Here is a 21,492-nt window from a genome sequence, read left to right on the forward strand (position 1 = left end):
ATCACCGATTTGCAACAACAGGGAGGAGGCACTGCATACACTACCGTGTCACCTGAGGCCCACTTCACAACATGAAGTGGATGAGGGGGAAAGGGGAGCTACTGTCTCTCACCTGAGCTGCCGAAGGTTGCTCAAATGCGGGTGCTTTGCTTTAACTAGCTCCCACAGCCGGCCCGGAGTGGCGATCACAATCTCAGGCTGGCGTTTCAGCATCCTCTGCTGCTTCTGGGTGGACATTCCACCAACCAAAATAGCAGTTTTAATTCCTACGGTACACAAAACATAAGGGATGCTGTTATTCAATCTAGCTGCTTATTTTCTTCCACAGCTGACACAGGCACCCCCAAATTAGCAGAGACTGTCCGTTACTACCGTGTCTCCTTGAAAATAAGACCTAGCCAGACAATCAGCTTCAATGCATCTTTTGGAGGAAAAATTAATGTAAGACCTGGTCTTACATTATAGTAAAATAAGACCGGGGCTTATATTGATTTTCGCTCCGAAAGACATATTAGAGCTGATGGTCTGGCTAGGCCTTTTTTTTCAGGGAAACACGATAGCACTGCTCCTCTCTCCAGGGGGTGCTAAAAGAGCTGACCTGGCTTGATCATTGGCACCACTCCTGGAGGACTTACCAAGTCTTCTACCTGGCCCTTGCCTACTTCCTCAACCGCATTTCTTTCTTCTCCGTCCCCTCCAACTACAACCAACGGGCTGGATCTGAACCCAGGCATGCTTACATTCAAAGCTCGGGAAAAACTGAGAGCGGTGCAGCACGAGGCTGGCAATAACGTTACTTGTAGCTGTGACACACCTCTCCTAGGAAGCCCTACCCATTCCCCTCAATTAGAATTACTCCGAATATCCTCTCACACACAGAATCATGCAGGCACAGTGCTTAGCAAAGTGCTCTGCACACAGTAAGTTTGGTAAGTAACTGCTGCTTTTGTTATAATTAAAATACCCACTAGGTAGCCCTGCCCCAAAGGAATTCTCTGAGAGAATGAAGTTTAAATGCCCCAAGGCAGAGGTTGACAAACTTTTTCCTAAAGAGTCCACTAAACATTTTTGGCTTTGTGGGCTTAACTACTTTTAATTCTACTCCCCTCTGCCTTGGTCACACAACAGCTTCCACAGACAACACGTCAACAAATCGGCTGTACTTTCCTTACAAAACCAGGTGGTTTGCCAACCCCTGCCACAGCATCCAGTGTAGTCAATAAATTAACTAAGTTCCTAAGCATTTAGAATGGCATTAGCTATGTATCATTCTCAGGAGAACTGAGACAGTGCCACTCAATTTTCAGTAGGGTTTTTAATTCTGTGACCGATGAGAAAGGTTTCCCGTCGGGGCAGGAGCTGCAGCTCATTCACCTTTGCCACCCCAGCATTTAAGATCCTCCCAGGAAATATTTATTAAATGGAAGCAAACTTCACCTGTAAACTTGGCCACCGCATCAATGTGTTGTTTGACCTGGACAGCTAGCTCTCGAGTGGGAGTCAGAACCAGGCCAAGCAGAGGACGCTCTGGATGTGCTTTACAGGTGGCAGTCTTGCCACCTGCCTCTCGTTTTAGCTTTCCAGTCTGCTCTTCATCAAGTTTTTCCTCTTTGTCCTCTTCCTGTTTGGGGACAGGCTTCTCCCTAATCAGGGAAGAAGGTCCTTCACCAGCATCATCATCACAGAAGGGGAGCAACTGGTCTGAGATGGCAGCTCCAGCGTTGGCTGTTGCCGTGCTGGGTGGTGCTCTAGCCTTCGTGCCAGCCTCGCGGGGCAGTGCTTCACTCTCGGTTCTAATCTCCTCTGACAAAGCTCCAGAGTCAGTTGCAGCCTTGCTTGGTGACCCAGTCTCAGCTTCAGCCTCAATTCTGGTCTCGCCAGGTGACGCTCCTGTGTTACTCAGAGCTGCGGGAGGTTTCTTCTTCATCTGCCATTGCAGCACTGAATGAATCATTGGAATGGCAAAGGCAAGAGTTTTCCCACTTCCTTAGAAGTAAAACAAACGGGGGAGAGAGGGGACGGACAACCAAATCAACAAATGCACATACTTTCGTCTGGGTTGTTTTATGCAGAATAAAGGACCCTTCAAAGAGCCAAGAGCCACTTTGCCCAACCCAAAGCTCCTTCCCCCTGCACAGGTTCCCTTACAGCACTGCACCTATAATTAGGAGGAGCCTGAGGAAAATCTGGCAGGCTGGCACTGAATCCATGTCCAAACAATGACACACTAAAGAGATGGGCAAGTTTTGTGTGTGTGTGTGTGTGTGCGCGTGTCTGTACGTGAGTGAGAGAGAGGCTGCTAAGGAACACATGGTGCTCGGGGAATGGACATCTGTGTAGTATTTTACCAAGACCTTTCTTTGGTTGGGTAGGAGGGAGTAAAAAGAATTTTTTTCTTAGTTTTTGAGGAAAAAATTTTTAAATTAGCATGCTTTTGTCTATGCTTGAACATTTTCAACCTGGCCTTTGAATGTATATGGAGTCCAAATTCACGACATCAGGGTGGTCAAAACAAACAAACAAATAAAAAAACAAAACAAAACATCTCAAGCTGAGACTTTAAAGTAGTTCTAACGTCCTAAGCAGAGAAAATAAATGATCTCTGGAGGAAGAAACCTTTATCATAGGCCTCAAAGAATTCTCAGAGGAAAATGAGCAGCTCTCAGTAAAAAATAACTCCTAAGGAAACAAGGTACTATAAGCAAGAACTGTAAGAGGAAAGGAGAGCAAAAACAGACCCATAAAACTTCAGATAAGAAAAATAGCACTTTTCATCAGAAACAATGAAAGCTAGAACACAGTGTAACAACATCTGTATTTGGAGAACTGAAAAAAATAATTGATAATCTAGAATTCCACACTCAGCAAAAACCTTTTTCAAAACAAATGCAAAATAAAAACTTTTTCAGGTGTACAAAGCTGAAATAATTTATTGTCAGTAGACCTGGACTATAAGAAATATTAAAGGAGGGGCCAGCACGGTGGCTCAGGTGGTTGGAGCAGTGCTCCTATCGCCAAGGCTGCAGGTTCGATTCCCACATGGGCCAGTGAGCTGCACCCTCCACAGCTAAGATTGTGAACAACAGCTCTCCCTGGAGCTGGGCTGCGGTGAGCAGCCGGAGGTTGGCGTGAGCTGCCACAGGCTGCTGTGTGCTGCCATGAGCGACCTGTGGCTGTGGGCTGCTTGTGCTGCCAGGAGCCGCCGGTGACCAGCGTGAGCGGCTGTGAGCGGCCGACCGCCGACCGACTGCCTGAGCAGGGGAGAACGCAAGGCTCTAACACCAGCATGGGCCAGGGAGCTGTGTCCTACACAACTAGATGAGAAACAACGGCTTGCACCGGAGTGCGGGGGAGGTGGAAGGGGGTGGAAATATTAAAGGAAGTCTTTGATGCAGAAGAAATGATGAGTCAGATGAAAATTTGGATCAACAAAAAGGAATAAAGAGTACCAGGAATGGTAACATGGGTAAATACAAAAGATGTGTTTTTCCTACTTACACTTCTTTTAAAAATAATTGACCACTTAAAGCAAAAACAATAAAAATGTATTTTGGGATTTCTAACACATAAAGTATAAAACAAAAAGCACAGAGAAGAGGAGAAACGGAAACATCCTCTTGTAAGGTGCTCGCACTACAGGTAAAGTAGTACATTGTCACTCGAAGGTAGAGTGTGACACATTAGACGTATGTACTGTGAACTCCAAAGCAACTACTACAAGGACATAACAAGAGTTATAGCTAACAACACAATATAAATAGATAAAATGGTATCACAAAAAACATTTAATCCAAAAGAAGGTAGAAGAAGAGAAAAAAATATTAACAGACATTAAGTGAAGACTTACTGTACTGGTATTTTCAATAACATGGTTGAACCTCAAAGTTATGCCGATTGAAAGAACAGATACCCGTATTCCAAAAATACATATTGTATGATTCCAATATATAAAATTCTGGAAATGTCATCTATCGTGATAGGAAAATCTAGCAGAGGTTGCCTGAGGATGAAAAGGAGGCCAGGGAAGGAGAGATTCCAAAGGGGCCGAAAGCATCTTGTGTGGGCGAGGGGTACATTTGTTATCTACATGGGCAGCAGTTTGTCCACAGCCCCAAGTCTGTTCGACTCGGACCTGCAGACTCACAACAATCCATGTGGAGGCGTGACAGGAGCTGTGGTATGAATCCCAAGGTCAGGTTCTATCTAGCCACAATGGCTCACACAGCCTTGCCTCCACCTGCCAGAACCTACCTCCAGGCTTCTGCACATACCAAAGCAGTGTAGCAGAACGCGTAACGATCCAGTCTAGGATCCCGGCACTATGACTTGCAGCTGTGTGGTTTCAGGGGTGCTGTCTATCCTCTGTGAGGCAGAGTTTCCACATCAGTAAGATGGGAATAATAATGGAATGTACCTCAGGGTGGTTGAGAACTGACTTCATCAACATAATGCACGTATCACAGCGCACGATGAATTTTAAATGCTGAGTAAATGTTCTGAGTTGTTATTATTACCTCCATTCCCTTTTCTTGGGGTTTCCTGACTCTTCCATCTATGTGACTCTCACGTAGGACCTCACCCCAAGTTTCCTGACCACTCTGCTAGAAACCCAAGGTACCAAGTGTCTAGATGGTTTAGTCCTATGCCACACAAGTAGTAGCCACTAGTCACGTATAGCTATTGAGCACTTAAAATGTGGTTCCTCTAAATTGAGAGGTGCTGTTAAGTTCAAAATACATGAGATTTTTAAAACTTGTATAAAAGAATGTAAAATGTCATTAATAATTTTACATTAATTACATATTGAAATATTTTATGTAGTTGGTTAATATATTGTAAAAATTACTTTTCACCTATTACTCTTCACCTTTCTAACAGAGCTCCTAAAAAATTTAAAATTACGTATGTGGCTCACTGGCACTGAAATATATATTTCTATTAGTTACTGCTGGTCTAGTTGGACTAATAGTTTCAGGCAGTACAAGCCACTTCCCCTAGTCAGTTTAGTCCACCTAGGGAGAGTCAACCTGTCTTGCTTCACAAAGTCTTAGATGGCCCAGGGAATAAGGGAACTTGAAACAATGCCTAGTCCCAACAATCACCTGATGCCCAAATCTGCCTACAAAATCCACCCAATAGTTATCTATCACACATTCAAATCCTTCCAATGACAATGAACTCACCAAGTCCCAAAACAGCCCTTTTTACCTCCGGACAACAGTTGAGAGTTGGACACTTATCCCTTATACTAATGAAGATCTACCTCTCCAGAAGGCTGATCTTAGCCCTAGTTTACCCCTCTGAGCCACTTAGGAAAGGCCCAAGAACAGGAAAAAAACCAGTTGCAGATCACTCACAATGTACTGTGTAAATTTCAGGTTGCTGTAGCATTTACATTTAACCGACACAGCAAAAGAAGTAGGTATTGTTATCTCCATTTTATAATAGTGCCTATACGACACACAGAGACAAAGTGACCTGCCTGGGGTACCAATTAGGAGATGGCAGATTTCAACCCAGAGCTGGTTGGCTTCTCAAACACCTTCATTTACCATTGCTTCGGCCTCTCTCCCCAGTCTGGATCCAGCCTGCCGGCAGCCACAGGCTCCATCCAGAAGCAACCTTGGCCTGGCTGGATAAGGGTGCCCTTACCTGTCTCAGCAGCCCCAAGGATGTCCAGTTTGTCACGGATGGCAGGTGCCAAGGTCAGAGCTTGGATTGGTGTGGGTGCAGAGAAGCCCAGAAAGCTGAGTGCTCGGAGAACTGGCTTGGGTACAAACAGGTCCTTCCAAGCTGATATGTCTGCCTTGTGGTCGTGCACTTCAGGTATCCACGTCTTCGCTTTCTTAGGCACGTTTGGAGTACTACCCTGGGAAGGCTCTGATTTTTTTTTCCCTTGCCTTTTCTTCTTTTTTGGAACAGCCTGGGCTGGGCTTTCTGATGCCGTCTCCCCTACCTCTGGATCAGAACAAACTGTACCATCTCCCGGGGGCTCTGGCTCAGCATCTTTAACCTGAACCTCTTTCTGGGCACTGGTTCCTTCAGTTTCCACATGTTTCCTCTTTTTCAACTTCATCTTTTTCTTCGAGGAGCTAGAATCTCCTCCTTCCTCTCCTTCTGAAACAGCGTGTGCCTTTCTCTTCTTGGGCTCCTCCTTTGAGAAGAGACTGGAGGAATCCTTGGCAGGGGAGACCAACTGGTAGTCGGTGAGTTCCTCAAAGCACACCAGGTCGTCCATCTGTCCATCTGCAAACATATGTGGGTCAATCTTCACCTGCTTCCATTTTCCTACAACCTTGATGCCCTTTGTCTTAAACTTGCCATAGCTTGGTGCCTTGGACCTCGATTTTGGCTCCTTCAACTTCATGGTCGCTGAAAAGGAGAGAAGTGTTCGGTTAGACTGGCAACTGAAAAGCACTGGATTCTGAGGCAACAAGTATCTTCTAAGCGGCCTCCAGACGATCAGGCCCTGCGAAGCCGGCTCCGAACACGGATGCTCCCGGCCAGGGAACATCAGAAAAGGAAAAGAAACGCGCCCACAAATCGAGCCACCCGTCCGTCTTCTCCCCCCATTTTAACTGACTTACAAACCACTGACGCGGTGGCAGTTCGGTGGGACTCGGTCCCCGGTGTCCCTTCCAGAGCGGTGACGCAAGGTAACGGACCCCGCGAGAACCACGAGGGACAGGGAGCCGTCGTCCCCAGCGGGACCGCCCCGCGCCAACGGCACCGATCCCCGAGCCCGTCTCCTCGCCGGCAAAGCGGCCGCGAGGGGCTGTGTCGCCCGGGACGCCGACGCCGACACGACAGGTGACGCACGCCCAACCCGCGCAGCATGGCGCCTCGCAGGGGGCCGCGCGCGAAGGCCCCCCCCCGCGCAGCTGAGCGCCGCCAGCGCCACCGCCGGGGGCTCCACGACGCGCGGCCCCGGGACCGTCACGCACAGGGGACGCCGGCGGCGTGCGACTGCGGAGCAAGCCCAGCCCCGTGACAGGCGCTAGCGCCTCCGCTCAGCACCAACAGGCGCACGACGCGGAGACGGCGAGGCCTCCGAGCCCTGAGCCCCAGAAGGGGACCGGGCGCGGGGTCGACGGGCTGCTCGACTGGGCCGGCGGCCGCCGCTCTGGACCCGAGAGCCCGGTGAGCTGAAGAGGCCCGACGTGGGCGCCCCGGAGCCCGCCCCCAGCTCCTTTCGGGTACCGGCCCGAGCCCCGGTACTCACAGTGAGCAGACGCCGGCAGGACAAGCGCCTCGCGAAACGCCACCGCTCTCCCTCGGCTGCAGCGCCGACCGCAGTTCCGGGGCGGGGCTTACACCACGCACGCGGGCGCCGTGCGGCAGGATGTCCCGCCCCCACCCTAGACGCCGCCACCTGATTCGCTGCCGCTCGACCGCGGACGTGGGCAGTGCGGTAGTGGACCGCCCTGGGGACCGTACATCTGGCTTGGCGGGCGGTGGTCCTCCCTGGATGCGGGAGCAGGGGGAGGGCGCTGCGCTACATCCAGAAGGGCTCTCCGCCAGTTCACGCACGTAAGTTTTCTTGTGTTCTTGGTCGGGTTTTAGTGCAGTGACTGTCGACGTGTTAAACCTACTGTGTGCCTGGAGCCTTGCAAACGTTTCAGCATTTAATGTACAACCCAACCCGCCTCTGTTGGAGGTGCCATTTTCCGCAATTTTTTCATGCCTCTCCTATTGCTCAATGATGGTTAGGGTAAGTCCGCCTGACTTTAAAGCCCAGGCTTTAATCACCAAGCTAAACTGGCTGCTTTGTTATATGCAGAGAAATTAGCTTTACAATAATCACCTTTTCATGTGGGTGTCGCGGGACCATCTGGGGAACCTTTCCCACAGACTGCCTGGTGACCTTGGAAAGTCCTAAAGGACAATGGGGGAATTCACCAAGTGCAGCTCTAGTGAGCCTCCCCACCAGCTTGGAGCCACCACGGGACAGAGCTTAACTCATTTCTTGGGGCAACTTGACAGTGTGTCCCCAAGACCCTGGGTAGAGTAGAGCCTGTGCCCAAGTGGTGCCTGAAGAAATCTGATAACGAGACCGGAGCTGTCCCTGATGGGAGAGTGAGGAGGAAGGGCCGCATGACCCCCCCCCCCATGGGAGGTCAAATGTTCCTGTCTCCTCCGGGCCAGTTACACACCTTGGAGGGGGGGCCCTGGTCATTAACCTCTTGCACTGACAGTTGGGCTGTTCTAAAGGGATTAACCCTGTGGCTTGGACAATGGGAAACAGAAAGGTAGATGACCATGAATAAGCCTTTCTGGGATCAAGATACGTGGAAAGACATTTGGGTCCTCAGTGTTTTCCATGTCTTGGCTCATAAAGCACTGACACTGCCTGGCAATCAGGAAGCTGATGCCCTAGCTCAGATAGGAGCCCTAGCAACTAACCCTTTAGTAAATATAGCACATTGGATATATAGAGTGGCCATTGCATTGCCTGGGTGGGGTGGCAGACTGCCAAGGTTGCCAGATTGCCCTTGAAATACAGTGACTTGGTTAATGCAGTAGCAACACGTCCTCTGTGTTCTAAACAACTCCCAAGGCAACTACCAAAGGAGTCTGCGGCCATCCACCAGAATTCCCAACCAATGCAAAATTAGCAAATTGATTGTAATAGCTCTCTCCCTGTGGGTGAGGGTTCTAAATATGCCTTGGTTTGTGTGGACATCTCCTCTGACTTAACCCAAGCTTTCTCCTGTTGCCATGCAAACCAGGCGGCCGCCATTAGAGGATTAGAGAAACTGAGTATCATATATGGTGCATTGGGATGTGTTGAGATTAGATTATCCTGTAGACCAGCCCAGACTCCCCCCATCCTCACATTTGCAAGGCAAAGGTTAGGTGTACCAACCTAGATTAAGAATGATTCATTTGTTTCATTTGACACGTGGGTGGGTGGGACGTCATCCAGAGTGGAACTATATATGCCTGCTGGAGTCCTCAGTAGCCATACTACACACAGGATTTCCAACACTGCAATTACCTCGAGGTAGGCAGGGTCCTGGGAAATAGGGAAGGGAGGGAGCAACAGGACTCATTCATAGCATCCCTCTTTGCTGCCATTCAGGGATGTTGTCTCTGTGATTACAGGTGAGTGTGCTGGGAAGGGGTTTGAGCCCACATTTACCCCTCGATTTTGGGAGCAACCGGGCTTGTCCCAACCCAGGTTATTGTCAAGCCCCAAGACTTAGGCTGGGTATGGGGTAGTAGTCAGGAGACAGAGATGGCATATTAGTGATGAATAGAATCCTGGAGATCAGAGAGCCAAACAAAGTCCTTAATTGAAAAAGCTGCAGTCTGTGCAGATTTGGGGGGGGAGGTGTTGGGAGTGGCCCATAGACTGCTATAGGACAGAGAGGCCAGGGCTCAGCGCAGTGGAGAGGTGTCCCCATCCATACCACAATCCATCACAAATCAGGCACAGCTCTTCTGGTTTTCACACACTCTTTCGGGGAAAAATGGTGGTAACTCTAGGCTGTGTACCTAGTGTGCCCACACTGCCTCTGAGATGTCAGCTAAAGCCATAGAGAATGGAGAAGGACTTGCTGCTGATGACCTCCTACAGGAGTTTCTGTCAGATGGTGAGTGCCCTCAGGGAAGCTCTGGAAGGTAAGATGGCCCAGGGCTTGGGGTCCATGGCCCTAGGCAGAGGAGGTCTGGGTTCTAGCCTGGAGCTACCACTAAGGTGCATTGTATCTGAGTAAGTCTCTTCCCTCTTGGGCCTCAGCCTGACTACCCGTTTGTGAAGTGAGGGACCCGCCAGCTCTCAGTTGGTGGTCAGGTCTCCCTCTCTCTGTTTTGCACTTGAGTTCATCTCCAAATGTTCCCATTTCCTCAGCACTGCTGTCACTGATGTCCCATTCCCACATCAGAGTTCTCGCGAACGTCAAGAAATGGCAGAAGGTGCTGTGTGGGGCCTCTGGGCCTCATGCCCTCCTCGGGGCCCTGGGGCCTCGACCTCTGGTCTCACAGCTACCCGTCCCCTCTCTGTGCCCCCACCCCGCTTCTTTTCCAGAGGAAGATGAATTCCCCCAGTCATCCTCTGCTGGTTCTACTCCTGGGGGGCCACCACAGGGGCCCCCTCCGGGGCCAGATGGACACGGCTCTGACTCCACAGACCCACCACCCAAAGATGGAGGCAGGAATTTCTCCCGCATTGCAGGTAACTAGTCCCCGGGCACCAGTCCACCAGACGTCACCTCACTCTCACTGCTTAGCTCCGTCTTCTAAGTTGTCAGCATTAACGTACAAGTCCCCGATGGACCCTCCTCTACACCCACATTGTCAGAAGAGGGGCACGATGTACACGGGAAATAAAGTGCATGATGCTCTAGAGTCAGAGGGACTACACTTCAGGCCCTGGCTCTGCTGCTGACTTGCTGGGTAGCCCAGAACCAGTCATGAGCCCTCTCTGGGCCTTGATCGGTTTGTTTCAAAGTGCAAGGACAGGTGTATGTCACTCTCTGAGGTCTCCCAGGGCCAGGTCACAGCGATTAGGTGGCACAGAGACCAGTCACACTGGCCTTAGGCTCCTGGTCCGCCAGCAGGCTCATGCTCAGGCCCCGCTCTTTGCCAGTTAAAGTTCCCTGTCACTGCCCTGACCTCTTGGCCCACAGCACCCAAGGCCTGAGTGAGTTTCATTTCTCCAATCCTGTTCCTCCTTAATGCCCCAGGGCCTGGTTGCTCATTTACTCTGATGATAAGCCCTTACAGAGCAGTGTTTTCTCTAAGCTTAGGGCCAGCCCAGGAACAGGGCAGGAAAAGGTGCAATCTATTTTTTTTTCTAATTGTGACAAAATACACATAACATTTACCAATTTCACCATTTAGAAGTGTACAGTCCTGTAGTGTTAGCAGGTATATTTGCCTTATTGTGCGACCAACCTCCAGAACTCTTCACCTCACTGAACTGAAACTCTACACATTAAACATGAACTCTCCATTCCGTCCTCCCCGACCCAGCCCCTGGCAACCACCATTCTATTTTCTGTCTCTATGAATTTGACTCCTCTAGGGACCTCTTATAAGTGGTGTTGACATAAGAAACGTCAAACCTGTAGAGAATTTTGATAAGAGTTTATTTGAGTCAAACTGATGACATACGCTGGGGAACAAAATCTCAAATGGCTCTAGAACAGGATTGTCCAAACTGGAGCCCGCGGGCCAACTGCGGCCCGCGATCCATTTTTAATCAGCCCGCAGCAAATTCCAAAAATATATTTAGTTTACTTAAATAAACCAGGTGAGGCAATACGTACTTCACCTCGAGTGAGTGGCCCTGCTGTTTGTGTATTTCACCGCATATGGCCCTTGGTAAAAAATGTTGAAAAAAATTTGGACACCCCTGCTCTGGAGAATAAGTTTTGCAGCTTCTTTTATACATTTGAGATTAAGGAAGGGCCATAAGGACGATTACCTGGAGGTGGGGGACAGCAAGGTGGGGATTGGATTACAGGGTAGTTAACAAGATCTCTTGAGGGTGGTTATTTCAAAGGTCTGTTACCCTAGATGCATAGAAACAATGAACAGCGCTTGCTTAAGACAAAAACAAGCCTTTTACTAAAAAGTTACATGCCTGGGGTGTGACTACCCACCATGACCTGCCCAGTTAGGAATGTATGATCAGGTCACCCCGTGAGATTGTTTTTCCACGGAATCCCTTTTATTCGTCCACGGTGGAATCCTCCACCTTGGAATCTTACAGCATTTATCTTTTTGTGACTGGTTTATTTCACTTCGCATAATGTCTTCAAGGTTCAGAATTTTCTTCCTTTTTAAGACTGAATAGTAGTCCATGGTATGTAGATACCACATCTTGTTTATCCGTTCATCCGGCTTCGGACCTTTGGATCGCTTCTGCCTCTTGGCTACTATGAATAATGCCGCGGTGAATGGGGGTGTAGGTATCACTTTAAGTCCCTGCTTTCAGTTCCTTTGGGAATATACTCAGAAGTGGGTTTGCTGGATATATAGTATTGTATTTTTAATTTTTTGAGAAACTGCTATACTGTTTCCCATGCTGCTGCGTCATTTTATATTCCCACCATCAGTGCGTAAGAGTTCCGATTTTTCCACATCCTAGCCAACACTTGTTATTATCTGTTGTTTTTTTTTTATAGTAGCCGTACTAATGTGCATGAAATGATACCTCATTGTGATTTTGATTTGTTTTTCCCTAATGATTAGGGATTTGAGTATCTTTTCATGTTTATTGGCCATTTGTATATCTTCTTTGGAGAAATGTCTATTTGAATTCTTTGCCCATTTTTCTTTCTTTTTTTTTGTTTTCTGGGTTTTTCTTTGGTTTTTTTCTTCATTCTTTGGTCTCTTTGCCCATTTTTAAATTGAGTTACTTGAGTATTTTGTGGTAGGAATTTTTTATATATTCTGATTATTAACCCCTTATCAGATATATGATTTGCAAATATTTTCTCCCATTCTGTAGATTGCCTTTCCACTCTGTTTATTGTCTCCTCTCCTAGTCCGTTTGGGCTGCTATAACAAAATGCCATAGAGTGGTGGCTAATAAACAGCAGAAATTTGGTTTTCAGAATTCTGGAGGGTGGGAAGGCTACGATCAAGGTACAGGCAGATTAGTGTCTGGTGAAAGAGCCTGTTTTCTAATAGCCATCTATGCTCTGGAACCTCACGTGTTGGAAGGAACGAGGGCCTCTTTTATAAGGGCACTAATCCCTATCATGAGGGCTGTGTCCTCATGAGCTAATCGCCTCCCAAAGGCCCCACTTCTAACACCAACATCTTGGGCATTAGGTTTCAACATATGCATTTTGGGAACACAATTTCAGACCATAGCAGGTCCCTTAACGCACAAAGGTGTACTCTCGATCCATACTTCTTTTTCTGAAATACTCAGCACCTTCTTGCTCATAGGCCTGTGCCTGGCACTGGGGTAGGCAGCAGTGACTGAGGCTTAGCCCTTGACCTTAGCTGAAAATCCAGCAGAGGAGACGAAGAATGACCTTGTCTTGTGGGAGATTCTGTGGCAGAAAAGGAGTGTAGCAGACTCATACTTGCCTCTATAGATTAAGGTAGCTGAGGGAGACTGGGAATAGGTGGTCAGGGCAGTTTCCTGGAGGATGTGTCAGGTGGCAGAGTCCTGGAAATCTGCCTGGATTTGGCATACCACGGGGCAAGGAATAGCTTCTATTCTTTTCCTAGGACAGAAGCATAGCAGTGAGCTTGAGGAGAAAAGCAGAAGCCAGACCCCTCATCCTCGTTAAAGAGGTGGGTGTTTGTGGGCCACAGGGAGCGTGGAGGGGTTTCAACAGCATAGCTGCTCTCTGTACCCCAGCAGCCAACAGATATGTCTCATTCTGTGTGGGGTCCATGTCCCTGATTGTGGACAGCGAGAGGTGACTTGACTAGGGTGGCAATGGTGCAGGCATTAGGAGTGATCAGATTCTGGGCACGTATGAATGGTGAAATCAGCAGGAATTGCTAACAGACTGGATGTGGAGTGAGATAAAATGAGAGGAGTGTAGGATGACTCCTAGGTTTTGGCTGCTGAGAGAACAGCTCTGGGCTGAATGGAAACTCAGGAGCCAGAGCAGAGGCAGGGGATTATCGCAGTAATCCTTGGGAGAGATGTGGGTGGCTTGGCCCATCATGGCAGAGGCAGTGGTATACAGAATGGTCAGACTGGATATTTTTGAAAGTGATACAGTAGGATTTGCTGATAGATTGGTGTGGAGAGAGGGTAACGGGGAAAAATCGGCTCCTGGCTGCTTGTCTGGAGCTGCTGAAAGAATGGGACTGTGTTTCACTGAGCCTGGATGGCCATTGGAGGAACAGCTTTGGGAGGGAAATAATAATCCAGCTTTTGACATGTTATGTTTGAGGTGCTTCTCAGATCCCTCAGTGGACATGCTGAGTAGGTCTGGGCTGGACGTATCAATTTGCAAGTCGTCAGAATACAGGTGGTCCTGAAAGCCACGTGGTTGGGTGATGTCACCCAAGGAATGGACCTAAAGCAGAGAAGGGGTCTGAGGACTGAGCCCCGGACACATCAGCGTTCGTCAGAGATCAGGGAGAGGAGATGAAAGGAGACCGAGAAGGAGAGGCAAGTGTGGCAGGAACGGAAGTGAGAAAGGATGATTTCTTGAAGGCTAGGTGAGGAAAGTGTTCCAGAGGCCAGCTGTAAACAAACTGGGCAGCTTAAAACAATAGAAATTTATTCTCCCACAGTTCTGGAGTCTAGAAATCCAAAATCAAGGTGTCTACAGGACCATGTTTCTTCTGAAGGCTCAGGGGAGAACCTATCCCATGCCGCTTCCAGCTTCTGGTGGCTGCCAGAAATCCTTGATGTGCCTTGCTTTGTGGCTGCATCACTGCAGCCTGTCTCCGTTTTCACGTGGTCTTCTCCCTTGTACATCCGGGTGCCTAACCGTGGTGCCATACTGCCTCTCCCTCAATGTAGAAAACTATGGCAAGGAGCTTTGCCATAAGGAATGCATCAAAGTGAGATGGCAACTGGAGGAAGATAAGGCACAGAGGGAGGGGCTGCCTTTGTTGTCCAGGTGTGGGATGGTGGAGTCTGGTTGGATTTTCTTGGGAATGGTCTAAGACAGATGGTGACGGTAATGGTGCAGAAGCCAGGGGGGAACCCTGCAGGAAGGAGCACATCCTTGAGTTGGAGAGAGCAGGTAGGCCCAGGGCACAGGTGGCCAGCAGCAGGCACTGTTCAGCACAGAAGCAGGAAGGCAGGGGGAGTGAAGGAGCAGGGGTGGAGGGACCATAGGCAAGCTCTCTCTGGCTGCCTTTATTTTTTTAGCGAAATAGGAAGTTGGTGAAGCAAGAGTGGGGAGGTGCAGTAGGTTTGAAAATCTAGGAGAAGTTGGCAATTCTGGATACTCAGAGAATTGGAGAGTAAAGAGACAGGGGTTGAGCCCAAAACAGGAAGAGGAAGGGAGAGAGTTGAAGGGTCTGCAAAGGGCACTTGTGATGAGTGGGTGTGGAATCTACATGGGCCAGGAGGGCAGGGAGGCCATGGGATGAAGGAGGGACAGTGTTGTGGGTTATGCTGTGTCCCCCCAAAGAGATACATGCCAGTCCAAATCCCAGTACTTGTGCATGTGACTATAGATGTAATTAAGATGTAAATTGAGATGAGGTCACATTGGAGTAGGGTGAGCCCTTAATCTAAAATGACTGGTGTCCTTAGAAGAAGAGGAGACACACAGGGAGAAGGCCATGTGAAGATGGAGACAGAGACTGGGGTGACGCAGCCCCCAGAAGCTAGGAAGAGGGAAAGAAGGACCCTCCCCTAGAGCCTTCAGAGGGCACGGCCCTGCCAACACCTTGATTTTGGACTTCCCGGCCTCCGGAACTAGAACAGGAGAGAATATACACCAGCTGGTAGTCATTGGTTTCAGCAGCCACAGAAAACTAACACAGATATTGAAAATGCCAATATGACTGAAGAGTTGTTCAAGGCTGTATTAGAGGCCAAATCTGTAAAGGGAGGAGGTGGGGGTCTCCCGGGGGCGCTGGATGGTGATAATAGGGAGGGGGCAGTTTTTTTCAGTAACAAGGTCTAGGGCATCACGGTCCATGAGAACGTTCTGCAGCGTTGAGCACATTTTCTGTGCCATTCAGTGTGGTGGCCACTAGCCACCTGTGATGGCTGAGCCCTGGAGACGTGGCTAGTGAGACGCAGGAGCGGAGTTTTTCATTGTACTTAATTTTAATTGATTAAGATTTGAATAGCCAGATGTGGCTAGTCGTTGCCATAGTGGGTGCAGGGGCCTAGGGTATGACCACGTGGGATATAGAGACTAGGTTTTTGGAAGTGAGGGAGTGAAGGCCCAGTGTGTTGGAAATATCATCTATGCTGAAACAACTCAACAAGGCAGGTCAGGAGTAGTAGAGAGGTGATGATGGGCCAGGAGCGGCTATCTTCAAGAAATGACTGGGCGTGCTCTGGAGGCAGGAGGCTGGTTTGGCACCTTCTCTCCCTTGACTGGGACCAAGATGCCTTTTTGTGGGAGCCCGCTGAGCTCACTCCTGCAGGCCCTGAGATCTCCAGAGCTCCTGGTCTCAGTTGCCCAAACACTGCAGTCCGTCCCGGCCCCCGTCAGATGTCCCTGCCAGCCCCAGGAACTCGGAGCAATTCAGTCCGGTTCTGGTGTGCTCCGCCCAGTGCGGCAAGGGGCTCCCGCCACAAGGCAGGGCACGCAGAGGAGGCAGGGTGACCTCAGCTGGTGGAATTGGGGGTGCTCCCTGCAGAAGGTGACAAGTAGGGTGAGCCCTGGCGGATGGCGGGCTTACGCTCCAACCTCTGCTGCCTGAAAGAGGGAGAGAATAGACGATTTGATTAATTCCATTGCAAATAAAAACAGCATGTTTTTCTTGCTTTTTAATCTTTATTTTTTTTTTGAGAAAATGACATCAAATGTATTGGCTCCAAATAGCAGCGTGGAGCCTTTTCAAGGTGGTGTGCTTCCCCATCTGGCGTGTCACAGAGCTCTGGATATTCTCCGTCCACCTCTGCGTGCTCATCAAACCAGACTGCTCTGGAAAAGCAGGCAGGGGCCACCCTCTCCTCTGATCCCAGCTCCAGAGCACCCTTCCCACTGTGGGTAGCAGTGGGTAACGGGCGGGGGAGGGGGCAGTGCAGTGTGCTCACACACGTTCTTTTTGTCTCTAGTCATAGTTGCTGCTGGCGTGACCACAGGAGGTGAGTCTCTCTGGGAAGGACCTCAAGCCCCCATCTGCCCTGGGCCTCTGAGAGCAACGGGCCTTGACCAAGCCCAGAATTCCCTCGAGTCCCATGACGTGGGTGGGTGGGAGTGGAGTGGGCAGGGGACAGAAGCGGAGTGCTTGAGATGAACCTTAGGGTGCAGGGGCCAAAGCAAAGCCATTAACAGAACCCCATCCCCTCTTCAAAAGAGCAGCTCTGATGTTACCTTCTGTCGACCCTGTGCTTGGAGAGAATGTTTTCCCTGCCAAAAGGGGAAGTTTAAAGACAATTGGTTGTTTCAACTTAATTTATTTTACACAAGGGCACCCGAGGCCGAGGGAGGACTGTGAGCTTCCCAGCTGCGCAGCAAACAGACCCGAACTGACCTGGGACCCAGGCGTCCTGGGAGCCTGGCTCCTCACTCGTGTCCACAGTTACAGCCTTCTTTACATCAGGCCCCTGTCCCTGCCCTGGCACTCGCACAAGAGCAAAGCAGACCCCCAGTTCCTCCCCGGGATGACGTCAGGGAGATCTAGGGGAGTCCCTCCCATGAGGCCAACCTCAAGCTCCTTTTCCCCCCAGTCGTGGCTGTGGGCTCTGTGCCCGTGGTGCTGGGCGCCATGGGCTTCACTGGGGCAGGAATCGCAGCCTCCTCCATAGCGGCCAAGATGATGTCAGCCGCCGCCATTGCCAACGGGGGCGGGGTTGCCGCCGGCAGCCTGGTGGCTACTCTGCAGTCCGTGGGTAAGTGTCCTGGGCAGGAGGGTGGGGGGCACGAGGGCTAGGACCAGATTCAGCCCAGAGGCTAAGCCTGAGGGAGCGTCTGTCCTCTCCCTCCATTTCTGTTGTCCTCAGCACCGCCCTCACTGTCCCCTCTTCTGGTTGGGAGCGGGGATGGTGGGTCCAGAGGTGAGACCAGGAGGTCTGCATTCCCAGTCAACCCTATAAAACCCGGGCAGGTCCCCTCCTTGCTCTGGGCCCCAGCCTCATCCTGTGGAAGGTGAGGCAGCCTGCCATGTCTCACAGGGTCTGCCCTGTCTGTCACTGGTGGATTCACCACCAGAGTTCCTGTCTCGTCTATGGGCAGCCCCTTCCCAAAGCCAAGATCCTAGGGTTTTAGGAAGTAGAGGGGGGAGCAGAAGGGGGCTGTTGGGGCCACTGACCTCCTGAGGGTCCCCGGGGTCTGTGACCCCACACCCTTGCCAGGAGCTGCCGAGGCTGTCTGTCCCCTTGTGCCCTCACCTTCTCTTCTCCCTCAGGGGCGGCTGGACTCTCCGCGTCATCCAACATCCTCGTGGGCTTGACTGGGTTTTCTTTTGGAGGCTGGCTGGGATCAAAAGCAACCTCTTCCTCTCCTCCCCCTGGACCCAGTACTGAAGCAGAGAGGGGCCCCCACGTTGGAGGTGGCTCTCCAGGGCCTCAGAATGACAGTCCCCCAAATGACAAGCCCCCTGCCTCCTGAAATTGTTCAGAGAAGGATGAGAAATAAAGATGAGATACTGTGACCTTCCCTGGTGGTGGCACTGTGTTCTAGTGGGTGGGCAGGGGGAGGCAGCAGGAACTCCAAGGGAGGAGCAGGGGGTATCCCCCGTGACTGGGCCCAGGTCTGTTCCCAGTCCTGTCACTCGGGACCCTGAGGAGGTCATGTCTCCCTTTGAGCCTGTTTGCTGCTCTTCGTATGGGGACTTGGACCAAGTGTCTTCGAAAATCTCAGTCAGAGCAGGTGTAATGGACGGCTTGGCTCTGGGGTCACTGAGCCTTTGACCCTCAGCTACCAAGCTCTATCCTCAGGCATTGCTGACCTGCCCTTTTCTACCCAAGACTCGGGGTCTGGCTGTATCATGACTCTAGAAGTGCAGCAGCACTGTGTCTCCCTGGCCAGGGGTCCCTGGGGCTCTCTGGGTCAATGGAGAGCTCTGTCCCTGTATGTCCACAGCCCAGGGTCCTCAGCCCCCCGGGAGGGAGTGACCAGAGCCTGCAAGGATGATAGCTCGACCTCCTTCCTGTCTACGTAAGAAACGTCCAAATCCATAGAGAATTCTTAGAAGAGTGTATCAGGGCGAAACTGATGACCTATGCCAGGGAGCAAGATCAGAAATGCTCCAGGAAATATAAGTTTTGCAGCTGTTGTGCCTTTGGAATGAAGGAGGGAACGTAAGGAAGATGACATGGAGATGGGAGGAAGCAAAGCGGGAACCGGACTACAGGATTGTTAACAAAATCGTTTGCTCTTTGGAGGGTGGTTATTTCAGAGGTTTGTTAACGCAGTTGCACAGTGTTTGGACTAAGCTTGAGTTGTTCTGAGATTTGTGCCCAAAAAGCCGCAAGCCCAAAGAACACACCAGCTGGCTGAGTGCAAGACGTAGGTTTGTTGAGGCTTACTGAGCAGGGAGAGGTGGCGGCTGGCCGAGGGGTAGTGATCTGCACCCAGGCAGAGAAGAAGCATGATTATGTGGATTATAGAGATACAATTAAACATGTGCACAGCATCCCAAGAAGCCAGGAGACCTTGACGGCGGCCAGCATACAGAACTGGCTGATAAGCAGCATTCCCGTGGAGCCAGGACGCACTGACTGCCAGCTTATCTGCCTGTGGGCTAGGTCCTTATACACAAACAATGGACAGGGCTTGCTTAAGGCAAAAATAAACCTTTCACTAAAAGTTATATGCCGGGGGCGTGACTACCTACCGTGACCTGCCCGGTTAGGAATGTATGATCAGGTCACTCTGAAGTGACCCTCCACAGAACCCCTTCTTTTCATCCATACCTCCCTGGTAGGATTCCTGAGAAGCAAGCCACTGCAGACCCCTCACTTCCAGAGGCCCACTGTGTGTCAACCTTCTGTCAGGTGGCTGGTGTTCTGTGCACACTGACCTGACACCTGCCACCTGCCTGCCACGCAGATAATCCACACCCAGCTTCTGTAAGGCCTTTTCCACTTCAGATTGGAGTCTCAGGCCTCAAACTATTGGCTGCAGGACTTCAACACAGGTCCCCACTCTGGCCTTCACATCTGTGCTTCCTTTACTGGCCTTCCTACACGAGGCTCGCTCTCGGGTGCTGCCTCAGCTCACTGGTACAGTTCCCAGTTGGCCTCAAGGGCTCTATCCTGGGCCCCGTGGCTGCAATGGATCAGAGGGGCTCCTCCCTGCCCACGGTGTGCAATGATGGGGGTAGGGCAGGCAGGCCAGCACACAGCTAACCATGTTAAGGTACATGTTAATCAGTTACAGAAATGACTGCATTCTGCACCTCTGTCCTTTCAATACATCTGTACAGCTCCTCTCACCAAGAGGTAGAGTTTCTTCGCCCTCCCTTTGAATCTGGGCTGGCCTGTTGGAGGACAGTAAAACACACACACACATACACACACACACACACACACACACACACACACATCAAATGCAGTCAGCCCATTTATTCCAGACAAGGCCCCAGACGTGAAGAAGCCCAGCTAAGATCTGAAAAGCCACCCCACAGCTGACTGGATATATGAGGGAGCCCAGTTGAAACCAAAAGAACCACCTGCCTAAGTTGCTGACCCACTGAATTATGCACCCACTGAATTGTGCACTATATTGAAAGGATCAAGCTAAATGGCGTGGAGGACAGAGAAGATAAGCAGAGGTTAATTCTAATTGTAGCTATCTGGGAATGCTTCCTGGAGGAGGTGCTGTTTTATTTAAGATTATATAATTATAAGTAATAGAAACTTGATTACAACTGGCTCGGAGTTCAAGGGACTTTATTGGCTCATAGAACTGAAATGTGCAAAGGTAAGGAGGCTTCAGACAAGGTTTGATTCAGCAGCTCAACACTGGTACAAGGACCTGTTTTGTTCTTTCCCACCTGTATATAATTATGAACACAAAATGGACTCTAATAATTCTGATAGCTGTGTCAGTCACAAAGAGACAGCCATGCCCGAGCATCCCGTGAAAGGCGTACCCAGTGAACGCCCTGACCAGGTAACTCCAGACGCAGGGTGGAGTGTGACCATCTGCACGGCTTTATCAAACTGCTGATGGGTGCATTGCACCGTCTTGAGTATAAAGTCTGACCTCTGACGGCTCATCGCTCAGGCCACAACTGATGAGCTGACAGCCGCACCTGCACGCATCCCAGACGGAGCGCTTGAAGCCCTGCCTCCTGACCATCTGAGCAGCCCGGCCTGACGCCCGAAGCTACGCACGGCCGGCCGTAGGGACTCTTGCTGAACACCGGATTCTCTCATCCTTCTTTCTCATAAGACTGTTCGCCTTGCCTAACCCTATTGCTTGCAAACATGTATGACCCTCTTGTGTGAAACTGCTCTACATCGACTATTGGAGGCTGTCCTTTGGAAGGAGCCTTGGTTAACACCCGTGATAAACCGAGTCAGCAGGACTAGATCCATGGCTTTATTCTAATAAAGTCTGACATTGTGGAAAGGCACGTGCGTATGTGAGACTGCTACTTTGATAGCCACGCGTCCCGCGCAGGACACCGCCTCTGCTTCCTGAGGTATCAGCTTGATGCTATGGCTGCCAAAGATGGCTGTTAGCAGGCCCTGGAGACGACCTGCTTTTTTACTCATGTCTTGTCCAAACGAGCATTTTCCCATGAACTTTCTGTTGAAGGGCAAGGAAAATTCTTTCCCAAATACCTCTGGTAAATGTTCCTGTTAATATCTTAAAAGGAGTCATCTATTCACCCCTAAACCAATCACTTTGGCCTAAGGGATGAGATGTGATGTTAGGTTTCAGTCTTCTGGGCTGATTGGAGATTGGGAGGAGA

General features: G+C 50.2%; 2 protein-coding genes and 1 long non-coding RNA gene across 8 annotated transcripts in view; 1 reads left to right on the forward strand and 2 right to left on the reverse strand.

Annotated features, from left to right (window-relative positions):
• Positions 1–7,316, reverse strand: part of DDX24 (DEAD-box helicase 24) — a 23,884-nt gene extending 16,568 nt beyond the window's left edge. For 3 of the 4 annotated variants that reach the window (XM_081047597.1, XM_081047598.1, XM_081047595.1), the window contains exons 1-4: positions 7,223–7,316; positions 5,653–6,372; positions 1,438–1,986; positions 113–266 (exon numbers count right to left, since the gene is read on the reverse strand). In XM_081047597.1, coding sequence (XP_080903723.1) covers positions 113–266; positions 1,438–1,986; positions 5,653–6,367 — 1,418 coding nt within the window. In that variant the 5' untranslated portion in view covers positions 6,368–6,372; positions 7,223–7,316. Of the gene's footprint in view, positions 1–112; positions 267–1,437; positions 1,987–5,652; positions 6,373–6,587; positions 6,741–7,222 lie in introns of those variants that run through there. The other variant, XM_081047596.1, reaches the window with a different exon arrangement.
• A 74-nt stretch (positions 7,317–7,390) lies between these two features.
• On the forward strand, positions 7,391–21,302 carry LOC308497220 (interferon alpha-inducible protein 27-like protein 1). Of its 2 annotated transcripts, none has more exons than XM_081047617.1 (6): positions 7,391–7,530; positions 9,503–9,596; positions 10,031–10,177; positions 16,682–16,711; positions 17,297–17,458; positions 17,974–21,302. In XM_081047617.1, the coding sequence occupies exons 2-6, from the start codon at positions 9,524–9,526 to the stop codon at positions 18,174–18,176; spliced, it is 615 nt and encodes a 204-aa protein (XP_080903743.1). In that variant the 5' UTR covers positions 7,391–7,530; positions 9,503–9,523; the 3' UTR covers positions 18,177–21,302. The 2 variants fall into 2 exon arrangements, with proteins under 2 accessions (XP_080903743.1, XP_080903742.1); XM_081047616.1 differs by lacking the exon at positions 7,391–7,530 and adding an exon at positions 7,543–7,711.
• The window catches only part of LOC308497223, a 53,735-nt gene continuing 42,433 nt past the window's right edge, over positions 10,191–21,492 (reverse strand). For both annotated transcript variants that reach the window (XR_013993292.1, XR_013993293.1), the window contains exon 5: positions 10,191–16,319. This is a non-coding gene — a long non-coding RNA (uncharacterized lncRNA). The remainder of the gene's footprint in view (positions 16,320–21,492) is intronic.

Source organism: Rhinolophus hipposideros (genome assembly GCF_964194185.1).
Source record: "Rhinolophus hipposideros genome assembly, chromosome: 5".
In the NCBI taxonomy this organism is placed as follows: domain Eukaryota; kingdom Metazoa; phylum Chordata; class Mammalia; order Chiroptera; family Rhinolophidae; genus Rhinolophus; species Rhinolophus hipposideros.